Raw genomic sequence first — 20,857 nt, 5'->3', positions numbered from 1 at the left:
CGGCTTTGACCTTTCCTACATAGAGCTTCTGTGTTGGCAGTCCAGTTGCACACCCAGGTATTTGTAGGTCTGGACAAATTCTACACATTCTCCTTTGATGGTTGCAGGGCCAATGCGGATAATTTCTGACAGAATAGAATACCAATATCAGAAAGCTTCTAATTTGGCATTTAAATCTACTAGTGAGATTATCTAGAGTACCCATGCCAGATTAGGTCCATTTAATAACTTAATCCAGCCATACATATTTTAATATGTAAAAGAGATAAAAAAAGTTGATTATTTTTAAATATAAACCAAATGCCCACTCCATCCACTACAAAGCTGTGTTATGTTTGTACAGCTTGGTAAAATGGTTCAGGTGTTAAACCGTTTATAGCCATTTTTGAATGTACAAATGAAAACCATCTGTAGAACATTAACAAAACGTGTTCTTAGCCGGAATGTAATTTGATAGTTATTAATTCACACAGTAATCCTTAACATTTCAAAATAAAGCAGCTGGAGACCAAATTATTGATCTAAAGTCAAGACTGTTTAAATTTGAACGATAGTTATATCCAAAGCGGTTGTGTTAGCAAGTATGTTTTAGAAAATGTCATCTGTGATAATATTTGGGGTAGAACACTCATGTAGGTTTAATGATAAAGCATAGTATAGAAAAAGCTAACATGTCAGAATCAATATTTTGCTGGTTCAACCTGCCCGAGGACAAACTGTTAATGCACCCTTAGAGCCAATCCGAGTTTTACCTTTAGGATTGTGAAGTAAAACAATATTACCACAGACGTCGAAATATTTACTTAGCCTTGGAGAAAAAAAACGAACATATAACTTGAAGAAACTTTAATTCACATGTTTAAAAAGTAGAACACATTTTAAATGACATTTAAGGGAAAACATCTGGTCTAGAATGTGATCCCGATTGCAGTTTTGGACTCCAGAGTGCTCAACTCTGGGCAAAGTTTTGGGCTAATAACTCACACCAGACGAACATATAACTTGAATATGTTTAAAAAAGTAGAACACATTTTAAATGACATTTACAGAAGGTCTTTAAGGGAAAACATCTGGTCTAGAATGTGATCCTGATTGCAGTTTTGGACTCCACAGTGCTCAACTCTGGGCAATGTTTTGGGCTAATAACGGACACAAAAACGAACATAACTTGAAGACACTTTAATTCACATGTTTAAAAAGTAGAACACATTTTAAATGACATTTAAGGGAAAACATCTGGTCTAGAATGTGATCCCGATTGCAGTTTTGGACTCCACAACTCCAGAGTGCTCAACTCTGAGCAAAGTTTTGGGCTAATCACAGACACATCCAGAGACAATCGAGGGGCAGTAAAATCACCGGATGACTGGTCAAAATGCGCCCACTCTTGCATTTTCAGCAGGATGCGGGGAGTCGACGAATTGCCCCTTAATGGCAATAGCGGGCCACGGTTTTCGATTTCTTGGCTGTTGGGGTCAATGAGTGAGCACGCAGGAGATAAAGATGCCCGATCGATCGACGATGGAGCTTGGACCCACGGTTTGGTATCGGATCCATCAACGATACCATCAGATTTATCATTCGATCTTGACAGTTCTCGAAGTAAACACGTAGAAGAAGAATTCTGCTCCCCAAAGAACTTCTTATCAAATTCTGATGGGGAAACACAGTCAAAACTGCTGAGATCTAAATTTGGGGCAGTTGGAGGAACAACAGATTAGACTAATTCAGCTCTATTGCGGACAAAGGGATTAAACTCACCTTTAGGAAGAACTGATTTATCCATTTGTTTCTCCTTGGCATCCAAATAATAAGTATGACATGTTCTCCCGATGGCTTTTTTAAAATGCTGAGAAACTCACTAATTGACCCAGCTGGAGGCAGAGGAAGTCATTAGGAAGGGGCGGAGAATTCAATTTACTGATGCATTATAGGTAATAGAAGTGGGCGATACTGCAAATGTTTGTATCGATCTAATCCCATAATTTTATTCATATTTAGTTTATTTTGTCTTTTATTAGCATATTTGGTATTGGAGTAATCCAAAAGTCATTGAAAGTAATCAAGTTAAAGTAACCCCACCCAACCCTGATTATAGGCAATAGAAGTGGGCGATACTGCAAATGTTTGTATCGATCTAATCCCAGTAAATACGGGGTAGTATCGATTGATAATCCAATACTTTTTTCTTGGAAATTTCCTGATCTTTGAATAATTGGATCCTTCTCCCCTTTGAGTTAGTTTATAATTTCCAGGGTTGGGTAGGGTTACTTTAACTGGATTACTTTCAATTACTTTTGGATGACTCCAATACCAAATATGCTAATAAAAGACAAAAGAAACTAAATAGGAATAAAATGACTAAATTTTGTGCAGGCTTGGGGAGTAACGGAATACATGGAACGGCAAAAGGCTGTTTGGATTGATTTTCATTTTGTTTCTGTCGCATTTTATGTTCGTTTTGCCGGAGATCAAAGAGATCAAAGCCAGGAGAGAAATCTTACCACGTGTTGTGAGTCATCATTTGATTCATATTTAGTTTCTTTTGTCTTTTATTAGCATATTTGGTATTGGAGTCATCCAAAAGTAATTGAAAGTAATCCAGTTAAAGTAACCCTACACAACCCTGACACGCCACCACTTAGATTCTAGATTCAGGGGTGTCAAACTCATTTGAACTCGGGGGCCACACGATAGAACAAACATTCTGTCGGGGGCCAGACTAGTAGATTAAAGAGAAAGAAAAAGAGAGATAATGAAAAAAGAGAAAGAGGGAGGGAAAATGAGAGAGGGCGGGACAAAGAAAGAAAAAGAGAGAGAGGGAGAGAGCATAAGAAACAAAAGATAAAAAGTCATGAGAGAGGCGGAAAAGAAAGGGAGAGAAAGAAAGAAATCCAAATAGAAAGACAGAAGGAAAGAAAAGAAAAGAAAGTGCGAAGGGTATGGAGAAGGAGAAAAGAGAGAAAAGGAAAAAAGGAAGTTAGAACAAAAGATGTTAAAAGACACAGATAGAGAAAGAGACAAAGAGCAACAAAGGGAGATAAAAAGAGAGACATAGAGAGTGAAAGAGACAGAGAAGAGTGGGAGAAAAGGGGTGGAAAAGAAAGAGAGAGAGAGAGAGAGAGAGAGAGAGAGAGAAATAAATACAAGTACAGTGTCTTTGTTCGAGGCACCTGGCTTTGGCAACATCAAGTGGACCTATTTCAACCTGCAGCTTGTTTTTCTCTTGCGCTTCTCTGAGTTGTCTTGCGGGCCTGATTCAATCCCTTAGCGGGCCTGATGTGGCCCGCGGGCCGCCCGTTTGACATCAGTGACTTAGAAAGAACAGGCGACAGTTGGGTTGGCTATTTGTTGTCTAATCTGCGTGCTGTTCGTATTTCTTCATAACAGGATATTTTCTGGATTTGTGATATTAAATTTATCGGTTTTTATAACAAATTTAAATGAAAACTATTTAGGTATAGTAATATTGGTCATTCTTGCTGGTTTTACTCGGGTCGATTTTGATATTGGCTGAAACTGTCAAACTGATTTGGCAACCCGAAATGAGAGGACGAAGAAGAACTAATGGTTGCTATGATACTTGAGGTCTTAGTAACAGGTTTCTTCATTGGATTTACCCGGAACAGATAACTTATAACAGCATTATTAACTTAAACGGGTTATTTTTTTTGCGTTCATAAAAGTTAACATCGACCTTTTGATAATATCGTAGGTAGAATCTGGCACATAAATTAGCAAATAGCATCAAGGGCTAACGTGTGCTCGCCTATTAGCATCTAAGCTAATAACGACGAAGAAATTTGCTAAGGCAATAATTGTTTAACCCGTTTCTTATATTCATTGTGGAATGTTTTCGCAAGTAACCCAAAACGAGCTAACTGTGGCCCTTAGCCACTTTTGTGGACAAACGTGCTAGCTGAATTTAGGTTAGTCATATGGAAAAGGTGGTTTAGTCGGTGGGTGAAGAAATTCTTATAAAAGCGAACGTGTAGTGAATGAAACCATGGAGAAAGAACAACTCACCACAGTCGTTTTCAATGCATCCAAAAGAGAGATGTATACCACCAGCAGTGGATACAAATCAATGCAAAAGCAAATCAGGAATCAGTGGAAAATTCAAAGGTCAGTGACAATGTTTTGTGTATAAGAATCATTTCCTGATTTTAACTGATTTCCGTGATGAATTGCCCCTACAGCATGAAGGAAGAGTTGACATCAGATAAACTGAAAGGTGTCAAGTTGTGGATAACTGCAGGCCCGAGACAGAAGTTTACAGCATCGGAGGTATGAAAGCATAATAAAAAAGTGACATTTATCTCATTAGCTGCACCGCTTATCCTCAGTAGTGTCGTGGGGGTGCTGGAGCCCATCCCAGCAATCATCGGGCAGTGGGCAGGGGACACCCTGAACGGGTTGCCAGCCAATTGCAGGGAACACGGGGACAGACAACTCGCTCGCTCATTCATACCTAGGGACAATTTGGACCGGCCAATCCACCTGAAATGCATGTCTTTGGAAAGTGGGAGGAAACCGGAGTGCCCGGAGGAAACCCACACAAGCACGGGGAGAACATACAAACTCCGCACAGTAAGTCCGGTAGCTGGATTTGAACCCAGACAGGAGGTTCGCAAGACCTTATAACTGTGCCGCACACGCGCTAACCACTGCGCCGCCATGCTGCCTGTGACATTTATTAAAATCTCAATTTTCTGTTTGGTGGCAGTGTGACATCAAAATAAGATTGGCACAACCAAATGATACTTGCAAACCTGTCAACCTCAGCCAATTGCCCTCCTTATTAATTATGTCAATTCCCCTTACTAAGCACTATGAAACAAAACAAACAACACGAAACCTATTAACTCACAGTTAGAGAGACTATCCAAAATATAAACAAAGATCATACAGTGTTCATTTTACCTCTGAAAAGTGATGGGTCCCGGGGACTCGCATGCTCAAAAATCTATGGGTCCCAACAGAGATCTGTGGGTCCCCAAAATTTAGTGTGCTCCATGCCCTTACAAACTGTCGTATTTTCCCTTACAAAATACAAAAAAAACTTCTTTTTTTTTTTTCAAACATGTTCATTTATGTAGTTTAACATGTTATATTGTACATGTGTTACCTTACATCGTATCTATTGTTAATGAACATTTTGTTGTAAGACACTGAGTTGCTCGACATAAATAAGGTTTATTATAAAAAAAGGACGTTCACTGTAGAAGGAAAAAAATACATGCAAATATAATTAAGTAGAATAATACATTTTCTTATTCAAATAATTCCTTTTCTGCATTAAATTATTGTTGGTAATATACGGATAAAAGGGATCACCACAAACCTGTCTTTTTTCATTTTCTCCTTCTATACTTCCTTTTTTTCTTAACTTCTTTATACAACATAATCATTCGTAATATAATTCATCAAAGCAAGTGAGCCGTTTGAAAGCCGGCTGTCTTTAATGAGTTGAGCCGAAAAAGCCGGTTCTCTAAAAAGAAACGGACTTTCACTACTCAACTCAAACTGGAGATCGGCGTGCAGACGAAAACTCGAACCGCGAGACCAAAACACCAATGGCGGATCTGCCTCACGAAAAGTTTGGAGTGCGGTAAATCTTTGTTAAAAAATGATAATGACAATTTGGTGTCAAAAAAGTTGCGTCCCAGGGACACACGTTGATTTGACACGATGCGTCCCCAGCAAAAATAATGCGTCGAGGACGCAGGGACGCGGGCAAACGAGAACACTGAATCAAATGTGCAAATCAAGTTTATTTTGTTTACCAAATACACAACTCGCAAACAATTATTTAATCATTTTTCTCAGTTCTTTCCCCACTAACAACCCTGAATATATGGCGTTTGCAAATAATCTGATTGATGCAAAGCATGGACGATGTTATTAGGCAAATTTACATTGTTTCTGCATTTAACTTCTAACATGAAAACAAGATAGTATTAATGTCACCAACCACAATCGCTGAAGTACCATGCTTGTTTCCTCATTCCAAAATTGTGCTCCATTGCTGCATCTTGTGTATTTAAAAGTCGTGCTTGTAAATGCCTAGTAATGGACTAACAATGTATGTGTACGCCGTATGCATACAAGAGTGGCATTTTCACCACAGGGAATGAAAACAAAATGGGAATGTCCAAAATAAATCAATTATTAGACATTAGAGGTGTATTGCACGTTAGTTCGTATCATTCGTTTCTGTACTAAATGTCCACAGTTTTATTAGGCACCCGTGGAACAAGAAAACAACTTGAATAGAGAATATGTGCAAAAATGCACACAAATAGCCAGATCAGTTGAGCCCGGTACTCATGCACAATTAAGCCCAAAATAGTAACCAACTCTTTCAATTTGACTATTTGCTGCCAGACCGACAGCATAATCATATTTCTGTGTGGGTTTGCGTGGCTTTACATTACAACCTGAATATCGTCAATATTCTGATCTTGATCAGACCATTGCCTGCATATTTATGTACCCACTTTTCTCTTGTTTCAGCTGGAAGTTCTGAAAAAATACCTGGACAGTGGAGGCAATATCCTCGTCATGCTTGGGGAAGGAGGAGAAAAGAAGTTTGACACAAACATCAATTTTCTACTAGAAGATTTTGGAGTTATGGTTAACAGTGGTGCATATGGTTTTATGTTTTTTTGCCACAATTATCGTTGTTGGTTGTCAGTTAATGTTTTTGCTAATCTTGTTTGGTTTTATTGATTTGCGATATTACAGATGCTGTTTTTCGGACTAGGTACTATCACAAGTACTATCATCCCAAGGAAGCACTTGTGTCTGATGGTGTGTTAAACAGGTTTGTTGATATGTTTGCTACAAAATGATATTGTCAATGCCGGTGGTTATCAATCTGTATTTAGTTACGTACGCCACATTAAATATTAAGTATTTTGGTTGAGGATATTTATAAGTACATTTTTAGCTTTGTAGCTCATATTAAAAATACCATAAAAACCATAAAATAATTATAACACAAATGCTTTTTGTATTGTATTGTATTTATTTATTCAGCCAGTATAAACCATAAGCATGATATATACAAGAAATCATTTGACGCGAGAGCACTCAATAATGATAAAATCATAGATTTAAAAGAATAGAGTAAAAAAATATTGTAGTGTATAATACAAGGTCATTATATAGAATAGTTTAAAAAGAAAGAATATGTAAATAACAAGACTAGAGTAGAATAGGTCGGAGGAACGCCGTTGGCATAATAATACTATACATAATAACCTAAATCAATTCCAGTTGAACATACGGATAGCGGAAGGGTAAAAACTCTCTTTAAGACGTGTAGTCTTGCTCGCAATGGAGCGAAGACAGCGACCTGACGGCAGGTCATCAAAGTACCTGCGAGCAGGGTGACTGGGATCGTCTATCATTTTTAGTGTCCGTTTTCTAGTTCGATCGATGTAGAAACTTTGCAGGGACGGGAGGCCAGTACTTATTATTTCCTCTGTCGTCCTCACTACTGATTCTATCTTTGACAATTCTTTCTGATTGACGCAACCAAACCAAACTGCGATTGACCTAGTTAAAACGGATTCAATGATAGCACGATAAAAATTGACTAGAATGGATTGACGGACTCCGAATGATTTGAGTTGACGAGGGAAGTAGAGCCTTTGTCTGGCTGACTTTAGAATATCAGTAGCATTGACAGTCCATGTGAGGTCAGCTGACAAGTAAGTACCCAGAAACTTGAATGAATGGACCAGTTCCACCTCACTACCATTAATTGACAGTGGCACATGCGGGGGAGGCTTAGTACGGAAATCTATTATCATCTCCTTAGTTTTACCTACATTCAATAACAGATTACTCTCGTGACACCAGGCGCACTAAAACTAATATATATTCAAATGTATTTTTCTAAGTAAAACTCTTCTTAACCTGTAAGCAGAAAATATTAACTAGTTACTTTAGGAATTATAAAGTTGTGATATATTGATTGAATATGGCAAAATAATCCATCTTCCTTATCAAAAAATGTTGCAACTTGGGTATTACTTTTTTTCTTTGTTTTTCATGAAAAATACAGTAAAATAAAATTGATAATACTGAGCAAAACCATTTCTGCCAACAGGATATTAATTAATTTACATTTTTTGAGCATTGAGACGTGAAATGATAACTATGACATGTAATGGGTCGGAGTAATGTGTTCTAAAATATATGTATTAATTTACATTTAAATATCAATAACATTGTTTGTGTTAGTTTAAATGTGTACTGCACGCAAGGGTGCACGGTTGCTAAGCTAACGATGAACTGATGTCAACGCTAAGGTAATGTTAAGCAACTGTTGAGGTATTCTGAGAAAAAAATCGTTCAGGTAAGTATAGAAAACGTTTGCGTTAATTGTATATGTTTAATGTACTTATTGGTTCTTTACATATGGAGAAAGTTTGTGCGGTGTTAGTTTGTGTTATTTTTGTGTGTTTGATGTACGCATAGTCCGATCAGGAGGCTTCTCCTGCTACTGATAACCATGGAAACCAGTGCTGTTTCACATGGGGGAGCAAACCCCAACTCCAAAAAATGGTCTGGAGAGGGATAGGTGCCGATAGGCTGTACTTGCCCAAGACACACTATGTGATGGACACCAACAACTTACTCTAGATACCGGCTCGATTGGGGCCCGGTTCAAAAAGGATCGCGCCTTCCGCTACTAGGTTGGAGGTGATAAGTGTGTGACACCTAGATTGCATGGTAGGAACACCTTTACCATTGCCACATTCCACACCTTGAATCAACAAGGAAAGTTAAAAGAACTCATCTACAAGGTGGAAAGTTATTTCTGGGGCCTTTTGGGTCCATGTAAAATCAAATGGTACAACTTTGCAGAAATGACAACTGATGAGGGCCGTTTTTTCTGCAATAGTGGAGAAGCAAACAAGCACACGTACAATGTGGATGTCTTGGTACACAAAAACATCAAGGCCCCTGTATTAGGATGTTGCCCAATCTTAAGCCGGCTCATCACAGTTCGCATTAGTGCCTCGCTGTTCAACATCACAGTCATCAAGGCCTACACACCGAATTTAGAACAAAATGATGAAGTATCTGAGGACTTTAATGCCCAGGTTAAAGACATTATAGAGAAAGCAGTAAAGAAAGATATCCTTATTCTGCAAGGCGACTGGAACGCCCAAATTGGTGTGAATGCTCATAGAGACTGGAAGAAAACATGAAACAAGCTATAACCTACAAACCAATGATAGAAGACAACAGCTTTTGAACTCGTTAGCTACAACAACTGTGTTCTGGCAAACACTAATGGCAACCACAAGAACTCCAGAAAATGGACATGGCACCACCCGGATGGAATCCACCACAGTCAGGTAGACTACGTCATGATTCCACCGTGTTTCAAAAGTGGAATCAAGACGGCAAGCACGCACACATATCCAGGGGCCGATCTGGTAACCGATCTCAACCTGGTCATGATGAACTTGCGTGTTCGCCTCCAGGACATTAAGAAGTCATGGAACCCACGGATCAAGTTTGACCTTGGGCGACTAAAAGACCCACAGGTGGTCGAGAGCTTTAACGGCAGGAAGTTTGCTCCTTTACTCGTCTTGGACGAAGATGTCAACACCCTGACCACCAAGTTCTCAGAAACAATGACCGAAGCAGCAAAATGTAGGAAAAAAGCGGAATAAGATAGAGCCATGGATTACAAACAAAATTCTCCAACAGTGCCACACGAGACAAGAACTTACAAAGAAAAGAAACAGCCCTGGAGGAGCAGCAAAGTATAGCGCAGCCAACAAGAAAATTTAAAAAAGCTTGAGAGAAGCAAAGGAGAAATGGATCGAAGACTATTGCTCGCAGTTAGATTAGTGCCTCCACAAGAAGAATTCAAAGAAAGCCTTCCAGACTGTAAAAGACCTCACACAAGCTAAACAAGCAAAAACTCTACAACCACCCGACACAGGGAGACCCTGAGGTCCGTAAGAATTCCGGCCCAGAGTAGAGTGACGACTTCCCTATCCTCAGAGTAGAGGCAGCAATTAACACGCTGATGATGGTAAATGGTCTGCATTTATATAGTGCTCTTCAAGTCAATGAAGACCTCCCAAAGCGCTTTACAATGTGCTTCACACTGATGAACGGAAAGTCTCTAGGAATCAACAACATCCCATCAGAACTGAAACAAAATGGGGGTGAGCTAACTATAGACTGAATACACCATAGCTGCACTCAGAATAAGCTGTAGAAACGTCTCAAGGATGATCAGTTGAACCAGCATTCACCTGAGGTCAACTTTGAAACATCTAAAAAAATAAGAATAAAAAATCTTATTGTCATTACATTTGTATTGTTTTGAGGTAAAAACAATTGGATCAAATTCAGAACGAGGCTGTAAGATAAGGAATCGTGGAAAAGTTGAAATGTGAATACTTTCTGGATGCATTGTGCCCACATCATTGTGCTTACCCTCGTTTGTGAACGACTGGTCTACACAATATTTATCCATATTCAGAAATTGTGTTAGTAGTCTGTACAGCTATTCAACACATCTTGTGATTAAGGGCTACACAAATAACCATGAATTGACTTCCTTTACTTTTCTTTTCTTGCATTAAGATATTACTTGTTTTTTGTCCAGGGAGATCGGTCGAGCTGCTGGAAAATCAACGGAAGGAATAACTGAAGAAGACCGTTTTGAAAACAACACACAGTAAATGAATTATTTTGGTGTATCTAATTATCTTGAGTTGAATAGTTTAGTCTCCACATGCCCTGTAATCAACTTTGTTCTGTTTTGTGTTCATGGAGGGCTCTCTCATTTGTGTACCCTTATGGTGCTACACTAAATGTGATAAAGCCGTCGGTGGCGATTCTTTCAACTGGATCCATCTGCTTCCCACTCCACCGGCCTGTCGTGTCCTTCTATCAGGGAGAGGTCTGCACTCAGCAGTCTAAATAGTCATTTTGTTACCAAATACTTGTGATTTTCCAATATGACGTTCTGTTTCTTACTTAGGGAACAGGCAAATTGGTAGTTGTTGGTTCCTGCCAGATGTTCAGTGATATGTTTTTAGACAAAGAGGATAACAACAAAATTCTGGTGAGTGTTGATTTGTGTCCATACAATGTAATCTGTAAATGTAGTCAGAAAAACATATTACCGTATTTTCCGCACTATAGGGCCCTCCGGGTTATAGGGTGCACCCCCAAAAAATAGTTTTTGGTCCTATATCTTCCATACATAAAGCGCACCGGATTATAAGGCGCTACAATGGGAACGTGGACAAAACAGTCAGATAGTTCAGTACAACGTATTACCCCCTTAACATTCCGAAAGCTTGCAAAGAAGCAAATCCGTGCCGTAGACACGTGCGGATGCGGTGTCCGTACGATGTCACTCAAATGCATCCTTCCAAATATCATTCGGATGGTTAAAGTCTTGGGATTCTAGAAATGCCAACCATTCCTTAGTTTCTATTTTCTTTTTCGCTCGTAACTTTACTGTGCATATGACAATAAACACTTGGAATTGAGTTTAATTAAAAAAAAGACCCTGTAAATGATAAAAAGGATCCGCCCCCTTTACCTCTGAATAACTTTAGCCAATAGTGATCGATTCAAATGATGATTGACACATTGGTTAGCCAATGAAACGCCGCTATATAAATTCCAGCATACACCGTGGACTACTTCGCGTTTGGGGGAAAATCTCGTCGGCGGCTGCTTTCATTAGTTGCAAGACTTTGCGACTTAATTATGATCCATATATAAGGCGCACTGTATTATAAGGCGCATGGTCAGCTTTTGAAAAAAATTAAGACTTTGAGGTGCGCCTTATGGTGTGGAAAATACGGTACACGAAATTTTACCTAAAAACGACGTTTATGGCAGGGGTGGCAAACTCATCTTCACTGATTGCCGCATAAGCGTAATGGCTGTCCTCAAAGAGCCTGATCTATTTTATAATATAACGAAATAGAATTGGGATGTAAAATAAGGGAAACTAACACCTTACGTAAAGTAACTATGACTGTAGTAATTATTCGAAACATAAACAATACAGTTGCATTAAAAATGTCACTTACACATAAAGTTATTAATTAAAAACAGTAATACCGGTAAGTCATTTTATTATCGTCTTATTCATCTTATTTCTCCATTTTTATGTTCTATCATTATTTCAATGTCTTTAAGTGATCAGAAGATTTTTTTAATAGTTGTTTAAGGTTAACTTGGATGCATTTGGGAGAACGGTAACAAATATGATGGTTTTTAGTTATTTCATATCAGAAAAATTAACTTGAGACACAAGCAATTCTAGATATGAGCACCATCGTGGAACAAATTAATCATGTATGCAGAGGTGTTTGTGTAAATATTTAGGACAATGGAGGACTCGTTTACACACATTGGCATATATATATAGAGAAATAATTGAATGTAGTAGCGCTGATCCAGTCATTGTGGGAAATGTAGTTTTGGTGAAATCACATTTTTTTGACCCTTTTTATTGTTAGACGCTCAGACATTTTAAGGTCTCCCGGGCGATGAGTTACACGCATGGAATGTAGAGTCTTTGACTTTTAGATAGAAAAAAAAATAAATAATTGGCTGTTCATCCTGTGTTACTCCACTCTGTCATTGCAGGGGGTTGTGCTCCAGTGGATCATGACAGACAGTATTCAGCTGAATCAGATCGATGCAGAAGATCCAGAAGTAAGGCCACGCGATTCGCCGATTAGAAACAATAAAGTGACATGATGTCCACCTCAAACACTTGTCTTTCTTCCATCCAGATTACAGATTACGTCATGTTGCCACACATCAAATGTTTGTCAGAACAACTCACATATTACTTCCAGGAGGGGGATGAAAACCCCAAAGATTTCACTTCTCTTCTAGATATTTCCTTTTACAGTATCTCAACAGACACATTACCTCAAGTGCTCAGGTAAAATTGAAAAGCGCCGGGAGCATTTCGGTCTCACGATACGACAGACTAACATAGTTTTGTTGCATTGTTTTCCTCAGTGTGTATAAACATCTTAATGTCAAAGAGGAGCCACTTCAGCTGATTGCACCCCAGTTTGAGACCCCCATGCCTCAACTTCAACCTGCTGTAAGTGTTTCTTTCACATTCCTGGTTTTCCCCCATAATAATTATTATTAATTAAAAAAGTATCTCTGGAAAATGTCAATTATTTATTTCATTTTGTAAAAAAAAAAAAAAAAAAAAGTCGAATAATCTTTACAATATTATTGTGTGTAATTTCACTCATCTAAGTACGATTTTCTGATAAATATTGCGAAAAGAAAATTAAATAACCAGCAAAGTCCAGCTTGGATGCAGACTGCCAACTAAAAAAATGCATTACTGTTTCTCCGGGCTCACCTTACAAACACATAAATACAGTAATACCTCACTATGACACGGTTCTCCTTTCACGCAATTGCTTTTTTCATGAATTGTGTTCTGCCTAAACAGTCCCTAATAACAGGTTTGTTGTCAAAACAAAAATAAATGTCTACAGCCATTGTATACAATACTTTTATTCGTTAAACTGCCCGAGCCTGTAAAAATGATTTGTTCTTTGGTTTCTATGTGTAAGTATTCAACTGTGTCATGATTGTAACAAAATAAAGGTTTCTACTTCACAGATTTTGCCTATCACGGGTTGTTTTTGGAATGTAACACTTGCGATAATCAAGGGTTCGCTGTAGATGCAACGGATGAGCTGTAATTGTTTATGATCCGTTACTCATTGTAACTTCATTAGTGAACAGCAGGTTAAAAATTGGATACCTATGAGTTTGATCAAACATGGATGGATTTGTCTTCTTAGCGAACCAAATTTTAGTCATTGTTAATGTTTTTTATAAGCCTTAAATTAAATGCAACACATGCAGTATGTAATTCTATAGCCTACTATCAAAACAAATAATTGGAGAATGATGTACCACATGACTACCCTGTTGTAGGATACCGCGTCAAGTTTAACTTCAAAAAAAATATTATTGAACTGCAGTAGGGCAGCACAGTTCTAAGGTCTTGGGAACCTCCTGTGTTGGTTCATATCCAGCTACCGTACTTCCTGTGCAGAGTTTGTATGTTCTCCCCGTGCTTGCGTGGGTTTCCTCCGGGCACTCCGGTTTCCTCCCACATTCCAAAGACATGCATTTCAGGTGGATTGGCCTGTCCAAATTGTCCCTAGGTGTTAATGAGCAAGGGAGTTGTCTGTCCTTGTGTGCCCTGCGATTGGCTGGCAACCAGTTTAGGGTGTCCCCTGCCCGCTGCCCGATGATTGCTGGGATGGGCTCCAGCACCCCCGCGACCCTACTGAGGATAAGCGGTGCAGCTAATGAGATGAGATGAACTGCAGTATATTTCATTGCTTTGATAAAATTCAAGAAATCAATTTTTATGTCATTTTTATTTTGAGGATTATCTGAGCAACAAAAAGTGCAATAAAACGCAACCTGCATTTATAAAAAAATAAAAATAAAACAGCAGCCTTTTGAAAAGATAAAATAGATATGATCAAATTAATTCGGTTTAAGTTTGATTTCTGTGCTAAATGTCAAACAAGGATTAATCAATTTTAATTTTATAGGTTATCGTTACTGCAAAACTGCCAAAATTAAAAATGCATTATTCTGTTGAAGGACTAAAAACCTTTGGCACACAACACAATAGCTTCATACTTTAAAAATAACACAAGGCCATGCCTCCTTCCCCTATGTGCAGTTAGATGGGCTGCTATTAAAATCAAATTAATTAACCTGTGGTTAAAGACGTTTGCACTCTATGTAAAACTACCCATTACACTAATTAGCACATTGGTAATATTAAAAGTAGTCTAACAAAAACATGCACTGTGTCTGCCTTCCATCACAAAACCCGGATGTGAAATAAATAAGTTCATTTGCTGGTTAAATATTTACACTATCAGCCTTAGGTAAAAAGACAACAGCCTAAAACGGGGCGGCAGTAGCTCAGGAGGTAGAGCGCTCGTTCTGGGATCAAGGGATCCCAGTTCGAATCCCGACTCGTCCGTGTTACATGTCGGAAGTGTCCTTGGGTAAGACACTGAACCCCTAATACCCCCAATAAGCAGGTTAGCGCCTTACATGGCTGCAAGGCCGCTATTGGGAAATGTGGAGCACATTGTAAAGCGCTTCAGGAAGTCATTGACTTGAAAAGCGCTATATAAATGCAGTTCATTTCATTTCATTTCATTTTCATTTCATAAAACAGAAAGGTGGTCTCCATGCGCTGTTCTTAATGTTCCCACCCAGCACTAGACGAAATCTGGGCATTCCGTTATGGTCTGGTATGCTTTGGTCTCAAATTGGGTTGTATTAAGCACATCCAACATGGCCCGAATTTAGTCCAAAAATAGTCATGGTTGATTTTATATTTTTTAATGTAATCCAAACATAGATGTGTCTAATTAACTGGTAGAAAAATACATCTTTTGCATGGAACGTTGGCTTCTTTTTAACGTCTTGCCAATGACTTTTCAACCAGTTTTTGCACGGTGGGTTAACACTGATCCTAAGATGGTTTCACCCACACTAACTGGTGCTTGTTAAAATTAAAGCGTTTTTACTAAGTACAGTGGAACCTCGGTTCTCGACCATAATCCGTTCCAGAACCCTGTTCGAAAAACCGATTTGTTCGATCACGAAATCATTTTTCCCATTAAAAATAATGTAATTCATTTTAATCCGTTCCAACACCCTGAATGTTTACCTTGAAGGTTTAACGTAAACATAAAGCTAACCCAGGCTAATCCTACGTTTGTGTTATCGTAATCTTCCGTACGAAAGATTACGCTAACATGAACGTGTAAAAATAAAAAAATCAGGTCGTTTACAAGTCATTTAGCACCCGGGTCTCCACAACAAGTGGTGAGCGCTTCATTGGAAAGGGGGCTCCGTTCCAACACCCTGAATGTTGGGCTCCGTTCCAACACCCTGAATGTTTACCTTGAATGTTTAACGTAAACATAAAGCTAACCCAGGCTAATCGTACGTTTGCGTTATCGTAATCTTCCGTACGAAAGATTACGCCAACATGAACGAGTAAAAATAAAAAAAAGGGCTAAAACACTTCGTACACCTATATTAAAAGCGAAAGCAAAACGAAGCACATTATATTATTATTATTAAAGCTTTGAAAACTCGGTGTACTGTCTTTCTTTGTAAATATGTGTAACCATGTATAATATGTATTTGCAACTGTATATTTTTGTAATGTATTTATTTCAGACACTTATTCTGATATGTTTTGCACGGGTGAATAAAAAAGAAGGGGCGAAAAAAAACAGGGGCTGACGGGAAGTGGGGACCGGTAAAGAGGAGTGTTTGTGGACGCGGCGGACAATAGTGGATTAGGGTGGTCCTTATTTTTCGACTTTTAAAATTTCATGCTCTGACCCCTTGAATATGTTCCAATATATACAAAACGTAATTAGGCAAAGTTTCATCAAAATCAAAGGATATTTAGAGGTCGCTCAAGGCCTCTGAAATTTTGGTATGAAAAATAAGGATTTTTCGCACATTATATCAGACCTAGTGTAAAGAGGAAACCAGAAAGCGTAGATCCGATCAAGAAATTGAGGCGATGAGTCAATCAGTGACATTGGAGGGCAGCAGTGAAACTTCGGATGAGGAGGAGTCTGGCAACTTTTCTCCAGACAGCGTTGCCTGCAGTAGCTCAACTTCCGATACCAACCAATCTAAAAGAGGCAGAAAGCAAATCATCTCCCCAGAGCTGTCGTCTAGTCTGGATCGAACCGGTATTTCCGATAGGAAAGCAATGCTTCTTGTCAGTGAGACAGCAAAGATTTTGGGACATGGTCTCTCAGAATTCTCTTTAAATCGAAGCTCAATTCGGCGACAGCGGCATGAACACAGAAAAACACAGGCCACAGCTATTAAGCATGCCTTTGATCCAAAAGCTCAACGGTTGTTCACTGGGATGGTAAACTTCTTCGTGATTTGACTGGCTCCGAGAAGGTAGATCGGCTACCAGTTTTAGTGTCTGGACCTGGAATTTCACAACTCTTGGCTGTACCGAAACTTGGATGTGGCACGGGACAGGAACAGGCTCGTGCTGTGACAGACACCTTAAATCAGTGGGGTATATCTGATCAGGTGAAGGGTATGTGCTTCGACACAACCAGTTCCAACACCGGTCGCCAATCCGGAGCTTGCGTGCTTTTGGAGCAGATGCTTGGCCGTGACCTGATGCACTTGGGATGCCGTCACCATGTCATGGAGCTTATTGCAGGTTGTGCATTTTGGACGTGCATGGGATCGTCTTCTAGTCCAGAAATCCAAATCTTCAAGCGATTTAAAACGCAATGGAGCTTCATCGACTCCAGTGACTTTCAGAATGCAAACAGTGATGAGTACACCAGACAGAACATCGCAGATGTTAGAGACAGCCTCAACGGTTTCATTTCTGAAACCCTTCAAGCGAACCAACCAAGAGACGACTACCGGGAGTTGCTCGAGCTTGTCCTTGTCTATCTCGGAGGCATACCTGAGCGAGAAGTGAATCGCGAGATGGATGGCCAAGGTGATATATTCATTCAAGGTGTGGATGTTTCGACACCAGTTCCGACTGACTGCCCGTGAGGAAAAAGGTCTTCGTGACGTGTGTCTTTTCTATGCTAGGATATATGTTAAGGCTTGGTTCCTGTGTCCTGTGGCAGCCAGTGCTCCTCGCCATGATCTCGCTTTTCTAAAGGACCTGGTGAACTATGGGAACATCAACAAAGCCATCTCTCAAGCGACAAGCAAAAAGTTTGCAACTCATCTCTGGTATCTTTCTGAAGTCCTTGTTGGCTTGTCCCTTTTTGATCCCGACGTATCGCATGAAACGAAAACTGACATCTCGAGTGCCATGAAGTCAACCCCAGGAGCGGAAGAACCAGAAGTTAAAGGCCAGGTGGATCTGAAGTGCGTCAATGACAAGAAACTCGCAGATTTTGCAACCACTAATACCATCAAGCTGCTGCAGCTTCTCGAGATCTCCACCAGCTTCTTGGATGCAGAACCGACCACATGGAATGGCCGCATTGATTATAGAGAGGCATGTGACAAGGTGAAAGCATTGTCTGTCATCAATGACCACGCAGAGCGAGGCGTCGCACTGATTCAAAACTTCAATGGTCGTCTCACCCACAATGAAGAACAATTACAGTACCTGTTACTGGTGGTTGCAGAACATCGCAAAAGGTTCCCGAATACTCAAAAACAGACCATCGTGAAACAGAAATGAACACTTTGTGAACATACACAACATTTGATGATAGGCTATGTTACAATGATAAACTTAATGATTCGTTGAGATAATTGCTGAACTGAGAGCAAACGCATTGTTTTTCCAAAGACAATCGGCCTGTTTTATGTGAACTCTGAACTGGTGATTTGGAAATTATTATTCGACTTTTACTCGGTAGACTGTTTGGTGTTGGCTTGTTTCTATTTTCACTTATCATATTGTTTTTGTACTGTATGCACATCAAACTGTAAGATTTGTTTTCACACTGTTTTGCATAATGCACATGATCTGTGTTGGTGAAGTTGCAAATTTAGTTCATTTTATTGACGCCCAAATTTGGATGTTATTTGGAAATGCCGATCACGCACAGTGAATGAAACCTCGAAAGGGTGGTGGCTGTTGAGGTAAAAATAAATACAATATTGTTATATTTACTTGTAACTTTTCTTGTGTTACAATTATAAGCAATGGACTGAAATTGGATGTTCTAAAACGCCGTACACATAGGGTTAAGATTTCCGTTTTTTTCTCGAAAATTGCCAAAATTTTACCATTTTGGGAAATTTCAAAGTCGTTGAGCTACCTCTAAATATTATCCAAATTGTTCAAAATTGCACACAGTGTGTTTTTATCGATATAAGAACATATGCGGGGGGTCAGAGCCCAATATTTCCCCCAAAAAAATTTCGACCCCCATTAAGGACCACCCTAAGTGGATATATATTCTTCCCACCCTTACCTTTGGAAATATTCACTTTTTTCCTTGGATTACTTTCAACAGGACCTGGACTCTGCAGGTCTGCATCAAACCTTTCCGTTCATTTCGCCGGCTGTGATTTTTGGACTGTGTACTTTGTTGAAGGACAATCAGTTTCAATCGCGGGACTTAAAGTCGGGTTTTGGTTGGGTGTTACATTTTTTTAATGTGGGCGCATGCGGCTTAAATACAGGTGCGGCTTGTACAAAATCGTTTTTCCTCTTAAAATGTGGTGGGTGCAGCTTATAATCAGGTGCGCTCTATAGTCCGGAATTTACGGTACTTTTCCAGGTTTCAAACATCAGCAGATTGAAATATTTGTTTATTTTCTAGGTCTTTCCTCCAATTCTGAGTGATTTGTCCCCACCAACGCTGGATCTCTTTGATTTAGACGAAGCGTTTTCTTCTGAGAAAGTCCGCTTAGCACAGCTCACCAATAAATGTAAGTGGACAATAAACTAAAGGAAATGGACAGGTATGATGAAGGGCAATGTCATAACCCTTTTTTTCCATTCTACTTACAGGTACAGATGAAGACCTTGAATTTTATATAAGGAAATGTGGTGGAATTCTTGGTGTGACCCCCAAATTGCACAAAGATCGCAGAGATGCAAGGCACATACTGGAGCACATTTTTTTCCAAGTTTCAGAGTTCAAGAAACTCAATCAAGTGAGAGCTCTGCAAGAGTTACATTTACTGCTCATCCATGAAGTGGACTAATTATGAGTGTGTGTTTTTTTTTTATTTTAGGATCAAGACGTTAACACGGAAACACGATTCACTCCATCATGATTAAAAATTGAAGCGAATGTTTTTCATCTCATCACAGTTTGTCAACCTTATTCTATTTTCGTCTAGTCAAGTTTTGGTCAACTGCAAATTACGACAATTTTTAGTTTTTAGCTTAATGGTTTTATCTGCTAGTTTTTGTCAACCAAAAAAATTGAAATTCGAATCAAGGCAATCATTTTCCCCATTCACTGAAAAATAAACTCTGTACAATGGTAAACCACCTAGGATGAGCTATATATTTTTCAGGATTGGAAATCTCTCACCTTTAGGAGAAATTCACAGTTTTAAAGTCAAAAAGGGTGACTTATATAAATTTTATAGATCTTAGGAGGTATTTTGAGATTTCCCAATGTGAATCGGGCGGTTGTTGTGATCCATTTGAGTTAAAATCAGTCTACCGTAATTTCCGGACTATAAGCCGCTACTTTTTACCCAAACTTTCAACCCTGCGGCTTATTCAGTGATGCGGCCAATTTATGTAATTTTTCTAACGGCAGCCAGCGGCGCTCAAGTACAAAAGGTCTATATGACAAACTTTCTTTCCGACACTTTCCCATTAAAAATAATGTAATTCATTTGATGGCTTCAGTTCTAAGGAAGAAGATGAAGACGGTTTACCTTCATTTTTACAAGTACGGTATGTTTTTTTACCAGACCCGTTTACTGTGTTGCGAGCGTGTTGCTACCATTAACTGCCCTGTCACAGGCACCGTTTGGGATGAAAGTTATATTATTATTATTATTATTAAAGCTTTGAAAACTCTCTCGGTGTACCGTCTTTCTTTGTAAATATGTGTAACCATGTATAATATGTATTTGAAACTGTATATTTTTGTAATGTATTTATTTGTATTTATTTTAGACACTTATTCTGATATGTTTTGCACGGGCGAGTGAAAAAGGAGGGGCGGAACAAACGCGGGGTGACGGGAAGTGGTTATTTACATGGCTGCACAGCCGCTATCGGGAAATGTGAAGGACACTGTAAAGCGCTTTGGGAAGT

At 39.1% G+C, this 20,857-nt stretch overlaps 1 protein-coding gene across 1 annotated transcript; it reads left to right on the top strand.

Annotated features, from left to right (window-relative positions):
* The first annotated feature begins 3,358 nt into the window (after positions 1–3,358).
* Positions 3,359–19,885, top strand: ift52 (intraflagellar transport 52 homolog (Chlamydomonas)). The gene is made up of 13 exons (XM_088339055.1): positions 3,359–4,125; positions 4,200–4,287; positions 6,517–6,646; positions 6,748–6,826; positions 10,649–10,720; positions 10,819–10,945; positions 11,027–11,110; positions 12,658–12,726; positions 12,807–12,961; positions 13,042–13,129; positions 19,395–19,503; positions 19,586–19,731; positions 19,813–19,885. Exons 1-13 carry the CDS (start codon positions 4,007–4,009, stop codon positions 19,852–19,854), a joined length of 1,308 nt encoding a protein of 435 aa, XP_088195181.1. The 5' UTR covers positions 3,359–4,006; the 3' UTR covers positions 19,855–19,885.
* Positions 19,886–20,857: the final 972 nt, after the last annotated feature.

This window comes from Urocampus carinirostris, chromosome 6 (assembly GCF_059441175.1).
Source record: "Urocampus carinirostris isolate Australia breed hairy pipefish chromosome 6, RoL_Ucar_1.0, whole genome shotgun sequence".
NCBI lineage: Eukaryota > Metazoa > Chordata > Actinopteri > Syngnathiformes > Syngnathidae > Urocampus > Urocampus carinirostris.
Note: the sequence above shows the minus strand (reverse complement) of the source record. Positions and strands in the feature narration are given on the sequence as shown.